Source organism: Ursus arctos, unplaced genomic scaffold (genome assembly GCF_023065955.2).
Source record: "Ursus arctos isolate Adak ecotype North America unplaced genomic scaffold, UrsArc2.0 scaffold_26, whole genome shotgun sequence".
NCBI classification, from domain to species: Eukaryota; Metazoa; Chordata; class Mammalia; order Carnivora; family Ursidae; genus Ursus; species Ursus arctos.
The window spans coordinates 17,908,640-17,929,012 of NW_026622941.1; the positions used below are offsets into that span (position 1 = coordinate 17,908,640).

General features: G+C 41.4%; 1 protein-coding gene and 1 long non-coding RNA gene across 12 annotated transcripts in view; both read left to right on the forward strand.

Moving 5' to 3' along the window:
* The window catches only part of LOC113257400 (uncharacterized), a 34,148-nt gene extending 23,933 nt beyond the window's left edge, over positions 1-10,215 (forward strand). The window contains exon 4 of the long non-coding RNA XR_003316949.4: positions 9,954-10,215. This is a non-coding gene — a long non-coding RNA (uncharacterized LOC113257400). The remainder of the gene's footprint in view (positions 1-9,953) is intronic.
* Positions 10,216-14,828: 4,613 nt separating this feature from the next.
* Positions 14,829-20,373, forward strand: part of AEBP2 (AE binding protein 2) — a 133,898-nt gene continuing 128,353 nt past the window's right edge. For all 11 annotated transcript variants that reach the window (XR_006409848.3, XR_008961506.1, XR_008961508.1 and 8 more), the window contains exon 1: positions 14,829-15,594. Coding sequence is in view for 1 of the 11 variants with exons in the window: in XM_026502323.4 (XP_026358108.1) it covers positions 14,930-15,594 (665 nt within the window). In the remaining 10 variants the exon portion in view is untranslated. The remainder of the gene's footprint in view (positions 15,595-20,373) is intronic.

Sequence of the window (20,373 nt, forward strand, 5' to 3'; positions counted from 1 at the left end):
ATTTTATTAAGTGTGATCATGGGGAAATGTATTTAGGTTGTTAGAAGTGCATACTGAGGTAATTAAGGGTGAAATGTCATGATGTCTATAATTAACTATATAATACTTGAGCAAATATGAGGAAATTATAAGAATTATTAAATCTAGGTGATGAGTGTTTGGGTGTTCATTATACGATTCTCTCTACTTTTCATGTGTATAAAAATGTTAATACTGAAAAGCTAAAGGGGAAAGAAAGGAATTCACAGTGCACGGTGCTGGTTTTCTAGCGTTCAGAGGTAGCTTTTACAAATGCTTCTGTTATCAGGATCTTGATCAGCAATGATTCTTTGCAGTTTGCCTAGTAAATGTGAGAAATGGGTTTTACTGGTAAAACTGGCTTGTTGACCGACATGATGAATGTTGGAAATGAGGGGCTTTTTTTAGGGCAAAATGAAAGATGTTCAAGATATATGATTATCTAAAAATATTCCAGAGATTCTCCCTGCCCTAGCTTGAGTAGGGTGTTCAAATCCCAAGAAGCTTGTAGCCTGTATCCTTAGCAATGATGCCTGAGGCTAAATCCTTCAAAGGGTTGGTCTCTGGTCAAAACTCTGGAGGATTCCGGGTGCCTGACCCAATTTTCCCTCTGGAATCTTGGCTTTTACTTGAGAAGAAATTTGTTTGGCTACTTGCATCTACCAAAAAGAACCTAAAAGTTGTGCATACCCAAATTGGCTCAGATTAATTTGCAAGAACAGGACTTACACATAATAGGTTTTCAATATTTGCTCATTGCTTCTGTTTCCTAGTTTTCAACTTTATGCTAGTTTTTAAAAAAATTCTTTTAAGTAAACTCCATGCCCAGTGCGGGACTCAAACCCATGACCCCAAGATCAAGAGTCACACACTCCACCAACTGAACCAGATAGGCACCGTGAGCTTTTCATTTTATTTTGTTTTTTTTTAATTCTATCTTTTTTTTTTTAGATTTTATTTTTATTTATTTTTGAAGATTTTACTTATTTATTTGAGAGCGTGCCCACAAGCAGGGAGGAGGGGCAGAGGGAGAAGAAGGCTCCTGGTTGAGCAGGAGCCTGATGTGGGGTGTGGGGCTCGATCCCAGGCCCCCGGGATCATGACCTGAGCCAAAGGCAGACACTTAATCGACTAAGCCACCCAGGTGCCCCTAAGATTATATTTTTAAATAATTTGTACAGCCAGTGTCGGGCTTGAATTTACAACCCTGAGATCAAGAGTCACATACTCTACCAACTGAGCCAGCCAGGTGCCCCTACTTTTCACTGTTTTAAATAATCTGAGAAACATGCTGTCTCCTTAGGTATATTTTCCAAACAATACTCCACTAGTCTCTCACTTACCATATACTCCAGCTAAAATTATTATTCAACTATTAGCTAGATCTTCTAAATATACCCCTTACAACTTTACTTTCTTTGAAAAGAAGTTTTGGACACAATGGAAACACCAGTGAAACCCATGATGTCCTTGATCACCTGTTTTCCTCAGACGCTGATGTCAAGGATGGACACGTTTTGCTTCCCTTGTCATTACAAGTGTCCAGGAAAATCACACTGTGGTTTCCTTTACTGTCATAGTCACCATTTTCCTGTTTTCCTCAGACGCTGATGTCAAGGATGGACACGTTTTGCTTCCCTTGTCATTACAAGTGTCCAGGAAAATCACACTGTGGTTTCCTTTACTGTCATAGTCACCATACTTCTGACACCAGATGTGTGAACCAGTTCTCCGACATCAGCTGGGTGTCCCACAGTTTGATTCAGGTCTGACACAGTTAACCTCAGATCCCACAAGTTAAGGGCTCAGTCCCACAAGGCTGTCCCTACCTCAGATGCCAATGGCAAGTTCCAGGTCGTCACCTGTCCCTTTGATCTACTGACTCTATTGGTGTTCCCATGACCCCCTCTCAGGTTCGGTAATTTGCTAGAACAGCTCAGAGAAATAAACTTACACTTAACAGTTTATTATATAATAAAGGATACAATAAAAGGTACTGATGAAGGGCACCTGGCTGGCTCCGTCGGTGGAGCAGGCAGCTCTTGATCTTGGGGTTGTGAGTTCGAGTCCCACATTGGGTATAGAGATTACTTAAAAATAAAGTCAAGGAAGGAAGGAAGAAAGGAAGGAAGGAAGAGAGAGAGAGAAAAAGAAAGAAAGAAAGAAAGAAAGAAAGAAAGAAAGAAAAAGAAAGAAAAAAAAAAAAAGGTACGCCTGGGTGGCTCAGTCCGTTAAGCAGCTGCCTTCAGCTCAGGTCATGATTTCAGGGCCCTGGGACTGAGCCCTGTGTCAGGCTTCTTGCAGGGAGCCTGCTTGCACATGCGCTCTCTCTCTCTCTCTCTCTGACAAATAAATAAATAAAATCTTTAAAAAAAAAAAAAGATACTGAAGAACATCCAGAGGAAGAGATACCTAAGGCAGAGTCCAGAAGGGTCCCAAATGCTGGAGGTTCTGCCCCTCCGGAGTTGGGGTACACCATCCTCCTGGCACATGAATATATTTACCATCTCATAGTTCAGGGATTTTTATGGAGGCTTCATCACATAGGCATGATAAATTTTTTTTTTTTTCTAAAGATTTTATTTCTTTGTTAACAGAGAGAGAGACAGCCAACGAGAGAGGGAACACAGGCAGGGGGAGTGGAGGAAGAAGCAGGCTCCCAGTGGAGGAGCCCGATGTGGGGCTTGATCCCAGGACTCTGGGATCACGCCCTGAGCCGAAGGCAGACGCTTAACGACTGAGCCACCCAGGCGCCCCGGCATGATAAATTATTAACTCAATATGTACTCCCTCTCTCCTCCCCAGAGGCTGGGGGTGAGGCTGGAAGTTCTAAGCTTCTAATCAGCTTTTGGTGGCTAGGCCCCATCCTGAATTTATCCAGGAGCCCACCAAGCATTGCCTCATTAGAACAAAAAGTGCTATCACCCAGGAAATTCTAAGTGATTTAGGAACTCTGGTTCAAGAACTGGGGTCAAAGACCAAATTTTAGAACAAAAGATGCTTTTAGCATCTTTCTTTCTTTCTTTCTTCCGGTCTTTCTTTCTTTCTTTCTTCTTTTTTAAAAATATTTTATTTATTGGGATGCCTGGGTTGCTCAATTGATTAAGCATCTACCTTCGGCTCAAGTCATGATCCCAGGGTCCTGGGATGGAGTCCAGCATTAGGCTCCTTGCTCAGTGGGGAGCCTGCTTCTCTCTCTGCTCCTTGCCCTGGTTGTGCACTCACTCTCTCTCTCTCTCAACCTCTCTCTCTGACAAATAAATAAATAAAATCTTAAAAAAAAAAAAAAGATTTAATAAAGCGCACAAGCAGGGGGAGCCACAGGCAGAGGGAGGAGCAGTCTCCCTGCAGGGGGAGGAGCAGAGGGAGAGGGAGAAGCAGACTCCCTGGAGAGCAGGGAGCGGGTCGCAGGGCTCCATCCTGGGACTCCAGGATCATGACCTGAGCTGAAGGCAGAGACTCAAGTGGCTGAAGCAGCCAGGCACTCCTTAGCATCTTTATTTCTTAAGAAATTACAAACGTTTTAGGACCTCTTGGCCAGGAGTTGGGGTGAAGACCAAAATATATATTTCTTATTATATCTCAATAAGATATGGAAAATGTCCTTGCTATAAGGTATTAGTTATTAAAAAAATAAAGATATAAAATAAAGTAGTAGTTAGTAACACTACCAGATCATCTGTGGAAGTACATATATATATATATATATATATATGTATTTATATAAATGGACCAAAACAGATAGCATTTCAAGTATACATTGATATCTCTTTTGATATAAATAACATTCTCTACTACAAATGATTTAATAAGGTCCTGTGTTGTTGTTGTTTTTCTTTTCCTCAAGTAATCTGCACACCCAGCGTGGGGCTCGAATTCATAACCCAGAGATCAAGAGTTACATGCTCTCCCAATTGAGCCAGCCAGGCACCCTCATAAAGTTCTGTTTTTACTTCCTTTTCTACCCAACTTAAATTTCCTTGTTCACGCTCCTGCTTATATCTTTAACTCTTTTGTTTCTTTGCCCTTTTGATTTACCCTCCTGGCAAAACCCTGCTGTTGGAACAATCCAATGCACTTGTCATAAACTCCGAAGAAGTTCTTCAAGCATCTCCATCATCCCACTGAACAAAAATGTAAAGGTCTCTAGCCTTAGCGATCTAAATCAATTTTGGCATGAATCTCAGGCCCAAACCAAGACAGTTATAATTTCTTCCTGAAGGTATTTGGAGTCGAAATTCAAAGAGTCTTGTCAGTTTCTTCATGGCTGAAGATTTGAGCAAGAGTGTTATTGAACATACTCAGTGGTTGGAATGGTATGGGCACTGGCCATTCAGAATGATGGTTTACAATCAGGTTATACTACAATGGTCTGGAAACCCCTGATATGCCATTTGTTGACCCTGTAGTTGCTGGATCATGAAGGGAACCCAGAGGTTCTAAGGGAGATGGTGTCTTTCAGTGTTTTAAAACCTGTGTGTGAAGCTAGGGCGTTCTGTACAACCTTGCTTCTTGCCATGTTGTTATAGTACTTCTGTTATAATTTACTTTAAAACACTTCCTTATAAACAGTGTAATGTACTTGTGTGTAAATTAGCTTTCATCTACACTCTGGGGAAGGTTAGGTATCATTAGAGTTACCCTATTAGGAATTCACACTCTAGGGGAAGTTAGTTATAATCTGAAGTGCCCTAATCAGGGATCCATAATCCCCAGGTGGCTACTTAAGCATTTCAAGGATCTTTATTGAAATTTATATCAGAAGTTTCATTAATTAGCTTAAGGGATGTTAGAAATACATTTTCATTGGTGAAATAAGTGATGTCCCAGATATATGGCTGGCTAGAAAGGTGTCACAGCCCTGTCACCCATGTGAATGAAATACAAGAAGATACCTGCCCCCCCCCCAAAAAACAACCAACCAACCAACCAAACAAACAAACAAAGAAAAACCAAGAACATGCCTGACCAGAGTATAAGTTTCACCAGAGCAGGGATTTTTATTGGCTTTATTCACAGCTATATACCTGATGGTAAGAACAGTGCCTGACACATAGTAGACATCAATATATTCAATACATGGTAAGTAAGTTGGTGGGTAGCACAGCAGTCTACCACCTTCTTGGTCTAAGTTCTATTTGATTCTGTGTTACCCACCTCTCCCCCAATCGTTCTATTCCATTTTTGGAGGGATCTACTGACAGACCTGAATAGAAGGCTGACTGATTCTCTGTTTGGGTATTGCTGCCGCTACCTCAGAGTGAGCCTCGCCTACAAGATGCCTGTGGGCATGCCTGAGGACAAAGAGTGAGGATTTCCTGAAACTTATATGAACATGTTATATGACTTTTTTTGCCCACTTGCCAATAAAAGTTTATACATTGGAAGAATTACGATGAAGTCTTGCTTTCCTTGTAATCTACCACCTGGTATCAGTGCTGGGAGGAGGGCACTCCCAGCTTTCACGTAGTTCAATCAATGGATGCTATTGACATTTACTAATAGAAACTGACAGTTGCTAGAAGGTCAAATGGAGTGAAGTCAATTCGCAATACATGGGGAAAACTGAGATAGAAGCACATGAAATTTTATATATTGGTGCCATTATAAATCAAGGGTCTTCTACCTCAAGACAGAATCAGTGCTGTCCAACAATATGGAGGGTGAATCCAGGAAGCTCTTGTCTGAGATCAGAATCAGCAGGACAGATGTTATTTGTCAGGAAGACTTCGTAGAACAGGAAGAGAATGGGCCAAGGGATGGAGACTGGGAACCAACATTTCAAAAACAGGGCGATCAAGAAGAAACCATGAACGATATCAGCAATCTAGAAGCTGTGTCATTGTAGAAATAAGAGAGGAGAGGAAAGGAGGATGGAGCAGAGGAGCAAATGCAGCAAAGTGCACAATGCAGAATTTGGCCTGAGACTTATTTTCATTGTAATGTGACAGCAAGTTTGTAAGCGCAGAGCTGAAGAGTATCCTCCAGATTTAGTTAATGGGTTTACTGCGGGTAGTCTTAAAAAAATGTGGGATGGGTCCTGGGATCAAGTCCTATATCGGGTTTCCTACTCAGCAGGGAGTCTGCTTCTCCCTCTCCATCTGACTCTTCCCACTGTTCGTGCTCGCTCTCTCCCTCTCTCTCTCTTTCAAAATAAATAAATAAAATCTTTTTTTAAAATGTGGGGATAAATATCATTCTATAGTAGAAAGACAGTATATGGTAGGTAAGAAAGTGGAACAAGCAAGCATAGTTCATATTTTTGGAAGTTTGGATGAAAAAGAAAGAAATACTTATTTGTAAGGATGGAAAAACTTGATCATGAGGGCACCTGGGTGGCTCAGTCTGTTAAGCCCCTGACTCTTGATCTCAGCTCAGGTCTCGATCTCAGGGTCATGAGTTCAAGCCCTGCAATGGGCTCCATGCTGGGCCTGGAGCCTACTTAAGGGGCACCTGGGTGGCTCAGTCGTTTGAGTCTCTGGCTGCTGATTTCGGCTCAGGTCATGATCTCAGTGTTACAAGATGGAGCCCTGCATTGAGCTCCATGCTTAAGATTCTTCCTCCCTCTCCCTCTACCCCTTCTCCTCCCACTAGAGCACGTGTGCACTCTCTCTTTCTCAAAATAAATACATTAATTAATTAATCAAATAAAGGACTTGATCGTGTTCATAAACTGACAAGGAGCCAGAGTAGAGTGTGGGATTGAAGACATAGAAGAAGAAATGGAAGCTGATGGGTCAAAATGTAAAGTTAAGTTTTCTTAATTTGAGTAAAGTTCATGTTGTCATTAAAAAAAAGAGAGAGACCCCTAAAAATACAGTAGCTTGAATAAGATAGCTTATTTCTCTACCACATAACAGCCTAGTCAGTGTAGACTGGCCTGCAGCTCTACATGGCGCACTCAGGGACCCATATTCCTTCCATATTATTGCTTCCATCACTGCGTGTTGAAGTTGAGTCAATGGTACAGCCCTGTTCCAGCACATGGGGAAGGAAGTCAAGAACAAACTAGGTGGAGGTCGTACATATTATCTCTGTTCACATTCTCTTGGTGAGAATTCAGTCATAGAACTAACATTAGCTGTTAATATTTCCATAATTCAGTTTAAAAGACTGCATTTCAGTTGGTTTGTGTGATATCATGTATGTGCCAACAGTGTAAGTTTTAGTTCTATAGAGTCAACTAGTATACGAAGAAAAAAAAAATCCCAGGTCAGTGGTCTTTAGCTAGCATTCTATCCGAAAGGGACATACTCCAGAGGTTCCTCCTAACACATTTTTTACTATCAAGATCTCCATAAAACCTCAATAAATGGCATAATGAATGTTAAAAATGGGTTTTGTATTGGGGAAGCTAGTGATTTGTTAAACAACAGAATGAATGTTAGAAACGGTGAAATTAAACTTACTCAAGGTATATAAAGCTTGTCTACAAGAGTTAGGAGACTTTCCTTCTATTTGCAGACCAGCAAGTTTTGTTTTATTATCTGATATCTTAGAGATCTCTCATGACACTTGTCCTAAACTGTCCTATGCTGAGCTGTTGGGATTTCTGATTCCATAATGGTAACTTCAGGGCACAGAATCCTGCCACTAAAATGGTTTTGTATTTGTCTTGAGTGTATCTTTCATTCAACGTATCACCAGAGCACCTAAAAGGACAAAGAGAGCTGCAATTTCACCTTGCTTACACATTTGTTTTATTTACAGTTTTTTGGTAGCTACGGTTCTCTACCTGAAAGAATCCAATATTTGGATTGACCAAATATTGCTTAGGTTAGCTAACTGAATATAAGGGAGCATAGAGGAGGCTGGGAAATGTCTCCAGCTAGGTAGCCAAGTGCCCAAGAAGGTAGGGGGGAACCCCACCATACATACATATATGGTCATTTTTTCTCTTTTTTTTAGGACACCTAAGAGTTTGCTACAGTAGCATGCTTAGGTTTCCTTAAAAAAATGAGTGTAGATATAGATGATTTTATAAATAAAGGAGCAAAAAATTGAAGACCTCACTCCTGAGGGTCTCAGATTTCTAGGAAATAAGAAACCATGTTTGCCTGTTTATTTTATTACTTTTCTCATTCATTCATTCATTCATTCATTCATTCATTCATTTTTAGTGGTCTCTATACCCAACTTGGGGCTCCAACTCAAGACCCTGAGATCAAGAGTCCCATGCTCCACGGAACCAGCCAGTCAAGTGCCCCTATTACTTTCAATTTTTAAAAAAAAATTTTAATTTTGGGGGTGCCTGGGTGGCCCACTTGATTGAGTGTCCATCTCTTGATTTTGGCTCAGGTCATGATCTCAGGGTTGTGAGATTGAGTCCCCACCTCAGACTCTGCAATGGGCACAGAGCCTGCTTAAGATTCTCTCTCTCTCTCTCTGTCTCTCCCTCTCTCCTCTCTGCACTTCCCCCTTCTCTAAAACAAACAAAAATTTAATTGAGAGTTTATTTGAGCAAAATTGATTCCAATCGGGCAGCACCAACCTGGAAGTGGTTAGGAACACTATCTATTTCTTCATTTAACCTGCATTAATTAGGATATTGATTTGGCTGGTTTACAATAGACAAACTACATAAAGGATTTCTTTCTCACTACAAAAAAAATCTGAGTTCTTGGTCCAAGGGAGTGGGCGGTATTGTAAAATGAGTCCTTGATTCCTTCATCCTCCTCTAGAGACACAGGTCCCTTCTCTCTGTGGCTCTGGTATCCTGGGGTGTGGTTCGGGTATGCATGATTGCATACCATGAATCACCCCCTCATTCAAGTCTCTGCCCCAGCCCAAGGACAAGACGTGGAAGAGTGAGAGGAGGGAGGGCAACCGGCTTTCCTTAGGAGGATGTCATCCTTCTGCTTATGGCTCATTGGCCAGAACTCAGTAACATGGACAAATCTAGCTGTAAGTGATGCTGGGAGGTCCAGATACCAACAGGGGGAGTGAGGCGGGAGGAGGATCAGCAAGTTCTGCAAACACAAAAACAAAATAACCTGACAAACCTCACTTTACAAATTAATTTGAGGGATGCCTGGCTGGCTCAGTCAGTGAACATACAACTCTTGGTCTTGGGAGTCCTGAGTTCAAGCGCCCTGTTGGGGGTGGAGTTTCATTTAAAAAAATAATAACTTGAGGTAATTTACCAAGATGTATAAAGGGCTACAAAGTAGATATAAAACAAGTAACAAAATAAGGGAAAACGGGAAGAACAGGGGGAAAAAAGCATATGAGTAAGTTTAGTGGTCAAAATAGATGCCCTACGTTCGTCAGGAAAAGAAAGGGGCGGAATGCCTTTTTTTTGGCGAAGCCAAGGTAATGATCCAAACTGCTGATTCACTTTTTAAGTATTTCACCCATTACGTATTTTCTTTGGATTTTTTCCTGCCTTCGTAGAGATTTGATGGCTAAAGTACTAACTAACTGGTATTGTAACTTGTATGCTCCAGTAACTAATCCAGCAAATTCAAATTTAATAATTGAGAGCATTTTGAACATTGACAAAAGTTATTTGGTTAGCAAGTCAGATATAAAATAACCTGAAAGGACAAAAATGTGGTGTTTAAGTTATTTACCTTTCATATTTTGCCTACCCATTCACTGATAGTTTATAGGAAAACATTTTTACTATATTCGAAAGGAGGAACTATCTGAAATACCAGACAAGTATATGATCTCCTTATTGTGGGAAGCTGCCAGCCAAAAGCAGTAATGTCTCAAAATGGATACACTGGCAAATTGTAACTATAATCTGTATGCATACATATCACCATAAAACTATATGCAAAACTTTAGTCATTATTTGGTTGTGTTTTGGTTGGATGACAATCCACGGGTTGGGGACGCTTTCGTCAGATTTCTAGTTCCTTCCACCTTTAGGATCATATCATTCCTTTATACTGTAAGATGTTCTATCTTTTCATGCATACTTTCTCTAGACTCCCAGTCTATCAGAGGATGACGTCATCATGCTGCTACGGATCTTGCTCATTACGGCTGTCTCAACACGCGGAATGAGGAACCTGAAATAAAGGTGGAAAGTGTGCCATAGTTACATGTCTTAGAGACGTTGTTTCCAGAAGACTGTTGCGTGTGTTGGAGCAGGAATCTGAGCTTGAATCTCAGCTGGGTCTGTTGCTGGATTCAAGCATGTTTGGGCATGTCTGGCAAACTGGTGAGGCAGGCCTGAAAGAAACCTGCTGACATGGGGGCTGAGACTGCTTCCTAGAACAGAACTCATTTTAGTGGAAGAGAATTAGACAGAGAAGCTCTATAAGAAAGACTTAGTCATTGGATGGGGAGTAATAAATACAGCTTGGGGTAGCTGTTACTCAAATCTGTCGCCAATCTAGGCCCATGAAAGCATGTCTGGGTTCTTAAGAGAAACAGAGCTCTGAGTAAAACATAAAGAGCTGTTTCACTGAAAACCTTCTAAGATATTGGGCACAAGCAGTCTGCTTCGGGGTTCCCCTAAAAGAGATCACATAATGATCTCCATTTCTACAGGCCACACCATGGCTTTGGCTGTTTGCCTTGTATCACAGATCCTGGTAAGGAGCCTACAGCGCCTAGAAGGGAGCAAGGCAGGGGAGGGGGGCACTGGGAGGGTGTGTGAGTGTACGAGAGACCTCCCACCCCAGAGGCTCCCAGGGAAATTTAAGTTATTGCTAATCTGCCCCCATTAGTACTGTGGTCGATGAGTTTGAGTACTGTTCCCAAATAGTTCTTATGCAGTGATGTGTTATTAGGTAACTTTATTATTATTATTTTTTAAGATTCTATTTATTTATTTGACAGAGAGAGAGATAGCCAGCAAGAGAGGAAAAACAGGCAGGGGGAGTGGGAGAGGAAGAAGCAGGCTCCCAGCGGAGGAGCCTGATGTGGGGCTCGATCCCAGGACTCTGGGATCACGCCCTGAGCCGAAGGCAGACGCTTAACCAACTGAGCCACCCAGGCGCCCCTTAGGTAACTTCTAATTATGCATAGAATCACACACTGTCCTAGTGGGAAGGAGGGAACTCTACAACAGTGATTTTCGATCTGTAAAGGACCAGTTGTTTTTTTTTTTTTTAATTTCCAGTGCACTTTTGCAAAATACAGGAAAGGTGAATTACCAGAATACTAGAATAAACTGATGACATCAAAAATATAAGCCCTGTTTATTATTAGATTCAGGAGGCATAAAATTACTCTGTCAAGGTGTTATAAAAGTTTCCAGAAGCTCATTTCAGTACTTGTCTAGCTACAGATTGGTCACAGTTTATGGAGATGTTTATGGATGTGCACTGGTTGGTAGACCCTGCTTCTTGCGGGCTCATGTTTTCATCCCACCTCTCACCTGATGCCACCTGAAAAAACTCCATCATCCACAAGTCGGTCCTCTAGCCACACACTTCAGTGTGTCATTATCCATTGTGGTTATGGAGGAGAGTGGCCTTGTTCTTAGGAGATACACAGAGAGTCATGACCTCTGCAACTGAACACAGGCTGAGAGAGAGAGAAAGGGAGAGGGGGGAGAGGTGGGGGTCAGAGGAGAGGGGGAGAGAGAGAACTTCTGGCTTTGATACCTGCCACTTCCACGTGTTTAGTCCCCATTCACTTTCACTCTCTTCACTCTTTTCTTCCTATCTCCTATACATTAGATACCCTTAAAAATAACTTAAATCACATCATCACACCTTTTAAAAAAATATCTTAGTTTATATCTCAGTTGTCTTTCAAAGCCCAAATTTTTTATTCAAGATTTTATGCCATCTATCTTTAAGCCTTTTTTTAGTTTTCTAGATTAGCTTTCTCATGGTTGATTAACACTGTCATGAATAAATTTTTATGCCTTTTCCATATTATTACTTCTCAGTCCTAGAATTCCCTCTCACACAGAATTCTATTCTACTCACTCTTCAAGATTTAGCTCAAATTAATTAAACTTAAATGTAGTTTTATCTTATTATACGAATTTGTTCAAATCCTACGTTCTTCATGTTTTCCTTGATTAGCTCAGCTAAATGTTAACCCTAATTTCCAGGGTTTAATACTGTGCTTGGCACATGAACTTAATATATACTTTTTAGTTAAACTCTCTGATAGTACTTACTTTAATTTTTTTTTTTTTAAAGATTTTATTTATTTACTTGACAGAGATAGAGACAGCCAGTGAGAGAGGGAACACAAGCAGGGGGAGTGGGAGAGGAAGAAGCAGGCTCATAGCGTAGGAGCATGATGTGGGGCTCGATCCCACAACGCCGGGATCACGCCCTGAGCCGAAGGCAGACGCTTAACGACTGCGCCACCCAGGCGCCCCTGATAGTACTTACTTTATAACACAGGATAATACATTCCTGGTCTATCTCAAAAAGTGGCTTTGAGGTTGAAATGTTTGGGGTTAGTAATTTGCATGGTATATGTGTGGGAAGGTATCTGTAAACCATAATGCCTCATACTATTATTTTTTCAATTTTTGCTTTCCCTTGAGGCAACACATGGAACATATAACAGCTGTCCAAAGGCCTAAGGCAGTGGATATAATACTTGGATCCTCATGGTCTATGAAGACTTTCCAAGATGTGGATGAGCAGGAGACTGTTTTAATGCAAGAAGTTCTCAGATTCTCACTTCCCTTAGGTGGCTGTCCCTAAAAGTGATCTGCCCAAAGATCTGCCTCTGGGGTAAGAGTGTAAAGTTCTTTCCAGCCTTTCTGATCCCAGTTGCCCTTCCCCTACTTTACAAAACAAAAGCATAATTCTTCCCCATCCCAAATCTTAGGGGTGGGTGTGGGGGGAAGCAAAAATCTCTAAGATGGGGATGCCTGCGTGGCTCATTCAGTTAAAGCGTCTGCCTTTGGCTCGGGTCATGATCCCAGGGTCCTGGGATCAAGTCCTGTGTAGGGCTCCTTGCTCAGTGGGGATCCTGCTTCTCCCTCTGCCTGATGCTCCCCCTGCCTGTACTCTCTCTGTCTCTGATAAATAAATAAATAAATAAAATCTTAAAAAAAAAAAAAAGACCTCCAGGATGCAAAAAAAGGAACGATTGACTGGTGAATGAGAATAGGTAACACATCCTTTAGAAGTCAGGTGGTTTTCTGTTACTTGCTTTCCGCAAAGTTGAAAGAAAACCTAATCAGAGTTGTCAGCTGATAGATCATTAAAAGTATTTTTTTGTTAGATCTTTCTGTGATTTTTGGGGGCATATAATTTGGAAAGAGTTCAAAGAATCAATTGGCATTACTAAAAACTCCATTCATTTTCATCTACTTATTTATGTGAACAAGTTTCCTCATTGCGTACATCCATGGAATTGAAAACTTGGAATAGAATTGATGCTGAACTTGTTCTCATTCTAGTAATACTCATCTACCAGTAAAATAAACTAGCTGGGGGTGCCTGGGTGGCTCAGTTGGTTAAAGGTCCAACTTGATTTTAGCTCAGGGCTTGATCTCAGGGTGGTGAGTTCAAGGCTGACTTAGGCTCCATGCTGAGTGTGGAGCCTACTTGAAAAACAAACAAAAAACTGGTTGAACTAGCAGTTCCATCTGGTAAGATGCATTTCCAACAAAATTTTACTTTTGTGTAATACTTAAGTATTTAAAGATTTGTTATTTTAGAGAGAGACAGAGAGAGGGAGAGTGTGAACGTGGCGGGGGACGGGGGTGCAGAGGAAGAGGGAGAAAGAATCTGAAGCAGACTCCCTGCTGAGCGCACAGCCCCACCTGAGGCTCAATCTGAGGACCCTGGGATCATGACCTAAGCAGAAAATAAGAGTCAGAGGCTTAACTGACAGAGCCACCCACATGCCCCACTTATATAAGTATTTAAAATAAGTGTTTTGATCAATTGAAATAGTAAGACTTTGAGTTTTATGATCACAGGAAATTCAAAAACGACCCTTAAATTTCAATTTATTTCATTTTATTACAAGGAGATATAAGATGATCAATAAAACAGTTCAAATATAAAATCTATCATTAGGATAAAATTCTGGAGGGATATGGAATGTAAATATGAGTTCCAGAAGATAAAGAAGGATGGAAATTGCCCAAGTGTAAAGAAAAATTGTATTTTATAAGTGGATATTGGTGGGTATTAAATCCCTGCGGTATTTAGTTCATTGGCTGTATTTAAACGTGTGACAATTATAAAACATTGGTAACAAGCTGGAAGAAATGTAGCTGTCTTTTTAAACTGCACAAGGGTGTACAGTTATTTAGAGGACTCATGAGCTAAAAAGTTTGAAGATCTTGAACATAAAACACGTTTGCTCTGTGCCTGACTTAACCATTTCTTGGGATATTCAAACGAAGGTTGGACTGAAACCTGTGGCTCTATGCTGCGTGTATGGATTTAGTACCTTGCATTCTATTATTTATTTTTCTTCATTTTAATCGTCTCCCCTCTTAGATTGCAAGCTCTCAGAAGACCAGGGACTTGTTCGGTTCCTGGCTCATTGCCGGTACACAGGGGACACTCCCCAAATATCCCCAGAATGAATGACTTTATCGTGAGAACTCGGAGGGCTGTTAAAATCCCCGGCTAGCACTCAAGCTTTCGTTCTGCGTGTCCCGCCGGCTGCGAGGCGGGGAAGGCGTGGGAAGGCCCCAAGGAAACTCTGAGCACTCGGCCGGTCAGGGCGGGGGGCCGGGCGGGGACACGGGTGGGGGCGCGGGCGCGGAATCCGCGGCCCGGGGGAGGCGCTACCTCGTGCCGCCGCGCAGGCGCGCAACCGTCTCCGCGTGAGTGCGCGCAGTCGCGCGCCTGTCCCCGCGCGGGCTCCGTAGCGCGTGTGCAGGCTGACGCAGCTCGCGGGCCCTCCTCCTGCTCTGCAGCGGCGTCGGCGGAGTTTTGGGCGTTTGGGAGGGGGCGAGAGAGCTAGAGTCAGGAGAGGGAGGCGGCGGCGGGGAGGAGGAGGAGCAGGCGCCGCCATGGCCGCCGCTATCACCGACATGGCCGACCTGGAGGAGCTCTCTCGCCTGAGCCCTCTGCCCCCCGGCAGCCCTGGCCCGGCGGCGAGGGGCCGGGCTGAGCCCCCCGAGGAGGAGGAGGAAGAGGAGGAGGAAGAAGAGGAGGCCGAGGCCGAGGCGGTGGCAGCACTGCTGCTGAACGGCGGCGGCGGTGGGGGCGGCGGCGGCGGCGGCGGAGTGGGGGGCGGCGAGGCGGAGACGATGTCGGAGCCGAGCCCCGAGAGCGCCAGCCAGGCCGGGGAGGACGAGGACGAAGAAGAGGACGAGGAGGAGGAGGACGAGAGCAGCAGCAGCGGCGGGGGCGAGGAGGAGAGTAGCGCCGAGAGCCTGGTGGGCAGCAGCGGCGGGAGCAGCAGCGACGAGACGCGCTCGCTGAGCCCCGGCGCCGCCAGCAGCAGCAGCGGGGATGGGGACGGCAAGGAGGGCCTGGAGGAGCCCAAGGGACCGCGGGGCAGCCAGGGCGGCGGCGGGGGCGGCAGCAGTAGCAGCAGCGTCGTCTCTAGTGGCGGCGACGAGGGCTACGGGACCGGGGGAGGCGGAAGCAGCGCGACCTCCGGGGGCCGGCGAGGCAGCTTGGAGATGTCGTCGGATGGGGAACCCCTGAGCCGCATGGACTCGGAGGACAGGTCAGTGCACTGAAGCGTTTTCCCTTCCCTTCTACCTTTTACACTCGCGTGCCCCTCAGAGGGGCCAAAGGGACTTTTTGCTGAGATCCCCCTGCTCCCCGAATCTTCGGCCCCTCCCCCAGGCTCTCAACTCGGAAATCTCTCCTGGTCGCCGCGCCCCTCTCGTTGCGGATAGCCGCTTCCAACTCTCAAACCAATTCCCCCCCAACTCTCCTTTCCCCGCCCTCTTTCCCCTCGACTCTGCACTCTTTACGGACCTACGGACAGCTCTAACTCAGAAACAGCCCTCAAAGTAGGCCCAAATCCTCTTGCGGAGCTGAAGAGAGCCTTGATGTACACACTTCGGTACACAAGGTTAGCTTCATCCAACCGTGTTCGCGAACACTTGTCAGAACTATAATTGACAAGTGTTTTCCAACATGGCTGGTCTTGCCTGGATTTAACAGAACTTCCTTGTTCAGGGAAGAGACCCCCAGCTATCACTTTTCACTACTTAAGGGAAAGACTGGTCTTTTATATTTAATCAGTGCTCCTAAAATTCCGCATGTGTAGTCATTAATATAGTCTCAAAGTGATTTTAATAACTTCTTTTGTGTGTGATTAAATCTGGGAGAAAGTTTAAAACACGTATAAATTATTGTAGAAAAGAATGAATTGATGTTCTCTGAAATAATTTTACGGAATCAAAGAATTGGAATCGTAATAAAATACAGTCTGGAAGGTACATCATGATAGCATGTGGTTTATAATCTTTATATAATAAGGCTTTAGCATGAATGTCATGATTTTAGAGGATAGTATTTAAAGTCATGTATGGAAAGATCTCTGAAGAAATTAGTAGCTTTTTTTTCTAAAGCTTGTTAGAAATAACGTGGATACTGACAAAAAAGCGCTTAACTTTTTCCAAGACTTTAAAATTTATTGCATTAGTATGTTTCATTTGTTATTATCATTACTTCTGATCACTTTGGAAAACTTCGTATTTTAATTAATTGGTTTTTAATGTACTTTTTTAATAAAATAGACTGTACAAACCCTAGAGAAATTGTGCTGAACTAGATAGGCACATCAGGAAGGAGAATCTGCGAGACAATTAAAAATTGATGTGAACCACACAATGAAGCATATGTTATTTATCATTTTATTATATCCTCCTTCATTGGTACCAGTAGATATTTGAAAGTTGACATCAGTTTATACAGTTAGCATCTACTACAGTTCTTCCATTTATCTAGCGCGTGTGGGTACACACATACACGCTTAGCACTGCACAATTTAAATGTCTAGCCCATTCTCACAACTCTGGTGCAAGATAGGAATGATTTTGACTTCCATTTAACAGATGAAGAACCAAGTTGAGTGTCTTACTCAAAACAGTAAGCCTAGAATGGAAGTAGTGGTAGAGCTGGATCCGAACAAAGGTTCTCAAGCCCCCTGTTATTTTCACTTCACCAGAGTTAGAATACTTCACCTTAAACAACAAGCTGTATGTGTCAGAATTTTTTTTTTTTTTGAGTTAATTTCTATCTGCTACATCCCTTTAGGAGATGATGAACTGTTGGTCAAGTAATATTTCAGGAAGTGGAGTTTTGGCTTCATTTCATATTTATAAGATATTCACTGGAATATCTAATTTCTACATCATATTTCAGAGTAAGATATTAGTGCCACAAGTCCAAATAAAGTTAAAATTTGATAATCAAACATACTTGCTTTTCTTAACGCTTAAACATTAGAGACTACAAAATATTGTAATCATTTTACTGTTTCAGGGTAATAGATTTAACTTGTATGAAAAAGCTTTGCTAGTGAAACTGGATGTGGTGATATTAATCGTCATTCTTAAATGCCCCCTTGTTGCCTTTAATTTTTTTTTTAAGAGTCCTTTTAAATTTGGAAAGGATTCATAGTTCTTATGAACTGTCCTGAGATTACACTAATCTATGTGGATTTTATAAATTGATTTCATGGTAGGAGGCTTTTATTTTTGTGACTGATGGAAGGATGTCGTGGTTTTAAAGTGCTTTTAAAAAACTTGGGGCATTCCTATCAAAATGATTTTATTAGAATTTACTGTTTCTTTTAGAATGCCTATTCAGTTTTTTTTTTTTTACTTTGAAATTAGATCATACTTTTGAGTTAACATACTTTAGAATTTAAATGTCTTAATTATTTTAACTGTAAGAGCTTCTTTTTAAGAAACATTTAAATATAAAGACTTAGATATTAAAGCTCATGATCCAAGGTGTCAGTTTACAGACATATGTATTGGAAGTGTTGTGTGGTGAAAAGTGACTAATTTATAAAATGAATAAATGACCCTTGGTACAAAAACATTGATTATTTTCTCCATGAGAAAGTTATTCAAAACCAGAGTAAGGGTATTAGTATGTTTATTTTGGTAAAGTTAGAAAACCTTTATGTTGATACGTAATTTATTTTCTTTAGGGGAATATTTAGCTGTTTGAGACCACTATAAACTAGCTTTTTTTCTACTTCGAATCTAAGGTTAACTGCTTTTTAAAAAATTACCGCCTTTTAAAAAATAATTACCACCTTTTTATTCAGAGACTAATTAATTTTTAAATAGAATTTTAGAATTTAAAATATTTCTGAAATTTTTTTAGTTTTCAAATTAGTTCTAGCTATTGAATCAGATTATACATTGAAAGATTCTTACCTTTTCTGTATAAGTGAATTGATAAGAACTACTTTTGTGGTTGTCATACACACACACATATATATATATATATACACATATACATATATATATATATATATATTCTCCCTCATGCCCCCCAACTAGAACAGAAGCCAAGACTTATTTTGAAAAGCCAAGACCACTTTCAGCCACTTTTATCAGCCTTTCTGGGTAAATTCAGATGTCAAAAGTGCGTGTGTAAGGATGTGGTGATAGGGAAAGGCATATGGTGTGAAACTTAATGATCAAGAAAGGCCACAGGCCTTTACCATTTTGTGGATCAAAATTTGGAATCCCAGTCTTAGCAGTTGCAAACTGAGGTGTAACTGACATTGCTCTGATGGCTGGGAAAACAGGCTAATATTGCCCAATTTCTTAGTAGTATGATTGGGAAGATCTAATATGGAGGCTAAATTTCTAAATCGTTATTAATGCCAGAAGGCTACTTGCTGAAGTTATCATCAAGATTTGTTAAGGATCTGTATGGTTGAGGCAATACAATACTTTTATGTAAAGTAATTTTTGCTCATACTTCACGATGATGTAGTTACCTCTTCAACTCTTAAGCAACTGTCCCTAGTCTCTTAAAATCATTCTTTTAGCTACCTTTTTATTTTGATTAAATTTAGGGAAAAAAGCTTTTAGTAGGTCTCAGTTTTCATTGATGACCTGTAACTCCCAGTAAAGGAAGGCATGGCTCTGTGCCCAAAACAAAATCATGAAAAAACTACAGACTTAAGGATTGAATTTATTGAGAGATTCTAGGGGGTCATTTTACTTTGAAGAAAAATTAGGACTACTGTGTTGAGTCAGCTAGAGAATCCTGTGTGTAAGTTGATTTGCTAACCAAACAGGAATTTACTGTGTGCTGGACTTTTACTGAGTATTGTGGAAGATGGGCTATTGCATATTGCTGTGAGACTTTTAATTCCAAGGTGTAGGTTTTGCCCTAGTTCCTAGCACAAAACCGCATTGACTCTAAATGTAAACAAAGTCAAATTTCACGCCTTGCCAATTGTATTAGCTGTTTATTGTTATGTAATACATTTCTTTCAAATTTAGCAACTTAAAGAAACAGACATTTGTTATTGGTTGAGGTTTCTGAGAGTCAGGAGTGGAGAGGCTTAGCTGGGTGGTTCTGGCCCAGGGTTTTATGAGGTTGCAGTGAAAAGGTTGGCCAGCACTGCAGTCATCTGAAGATTTGACTGGGGCTAGAAATGTGTTTCCAGGATGGCTCACTTACTGTAGCTCTTGGCATGATGCTTCATTTACTCACCAAGTCAATATCTGTGTGTCCTCATAACATAGCAGCTATTTCCCCTCAGAGCAAGTGATCTGAAAGAGCAAGGAAGAAGCCACGAAGTCTTTTTATGACCTAAAATACTTACTTTTTAATTCGTCCTATGTTTTCCTTTAGCAGATGAGTTTTTCCTATTTTTCTTTTCATTCATTCCCTGTCACACAATAATTCCTTCAGATTTTGTTCACTAAGGCCACCTTTCAAAACCTGTCAAAATGCCACAGTAAGTCCTGGCTTTAATTTCTTTTTCCTTTTAATTCCCATAGACGTATTTTTTATTTTTTCCCCTCCCTGCTTATGGTTCTGTTCTGTAGGTGGTGGGATATAGAATATCTCTGCAGCTGTATATAGAGCATGTAATCTGAGTTAGTCTGAATTCAGATCTTTGTATTGCTGTCTGTATTATGACTTTAAGTTAAATCTTGGAGCCTCAGTTCCTTAACTACGAAAAAGGGTTAGGTTTTACCATAAAGGTATTCTAAAGACCAAACGAATTTCTAGTAAGAGTCCTATGAGCTTTTCTGAAGAATCTATGTTATTTGAATGCTTCATCCTTTTTGTTGTACAGTGGTATTTTTGAGAACGGGCGCAGTTTAGCTCATTTAGATCTAAACACAGTACCTTGGGATATGGTGAGTACTTAACTAATTATTACAATTAAATGGAAATAGCCACAGTTGAATTTATATAAAGGAGACTATAAACTGAGGGCCGGGAATTAGTGCCTTTGGTTGGATCATTGTATTTGGTATTGGTAAGTTTAAAGTTACTGGGTCAG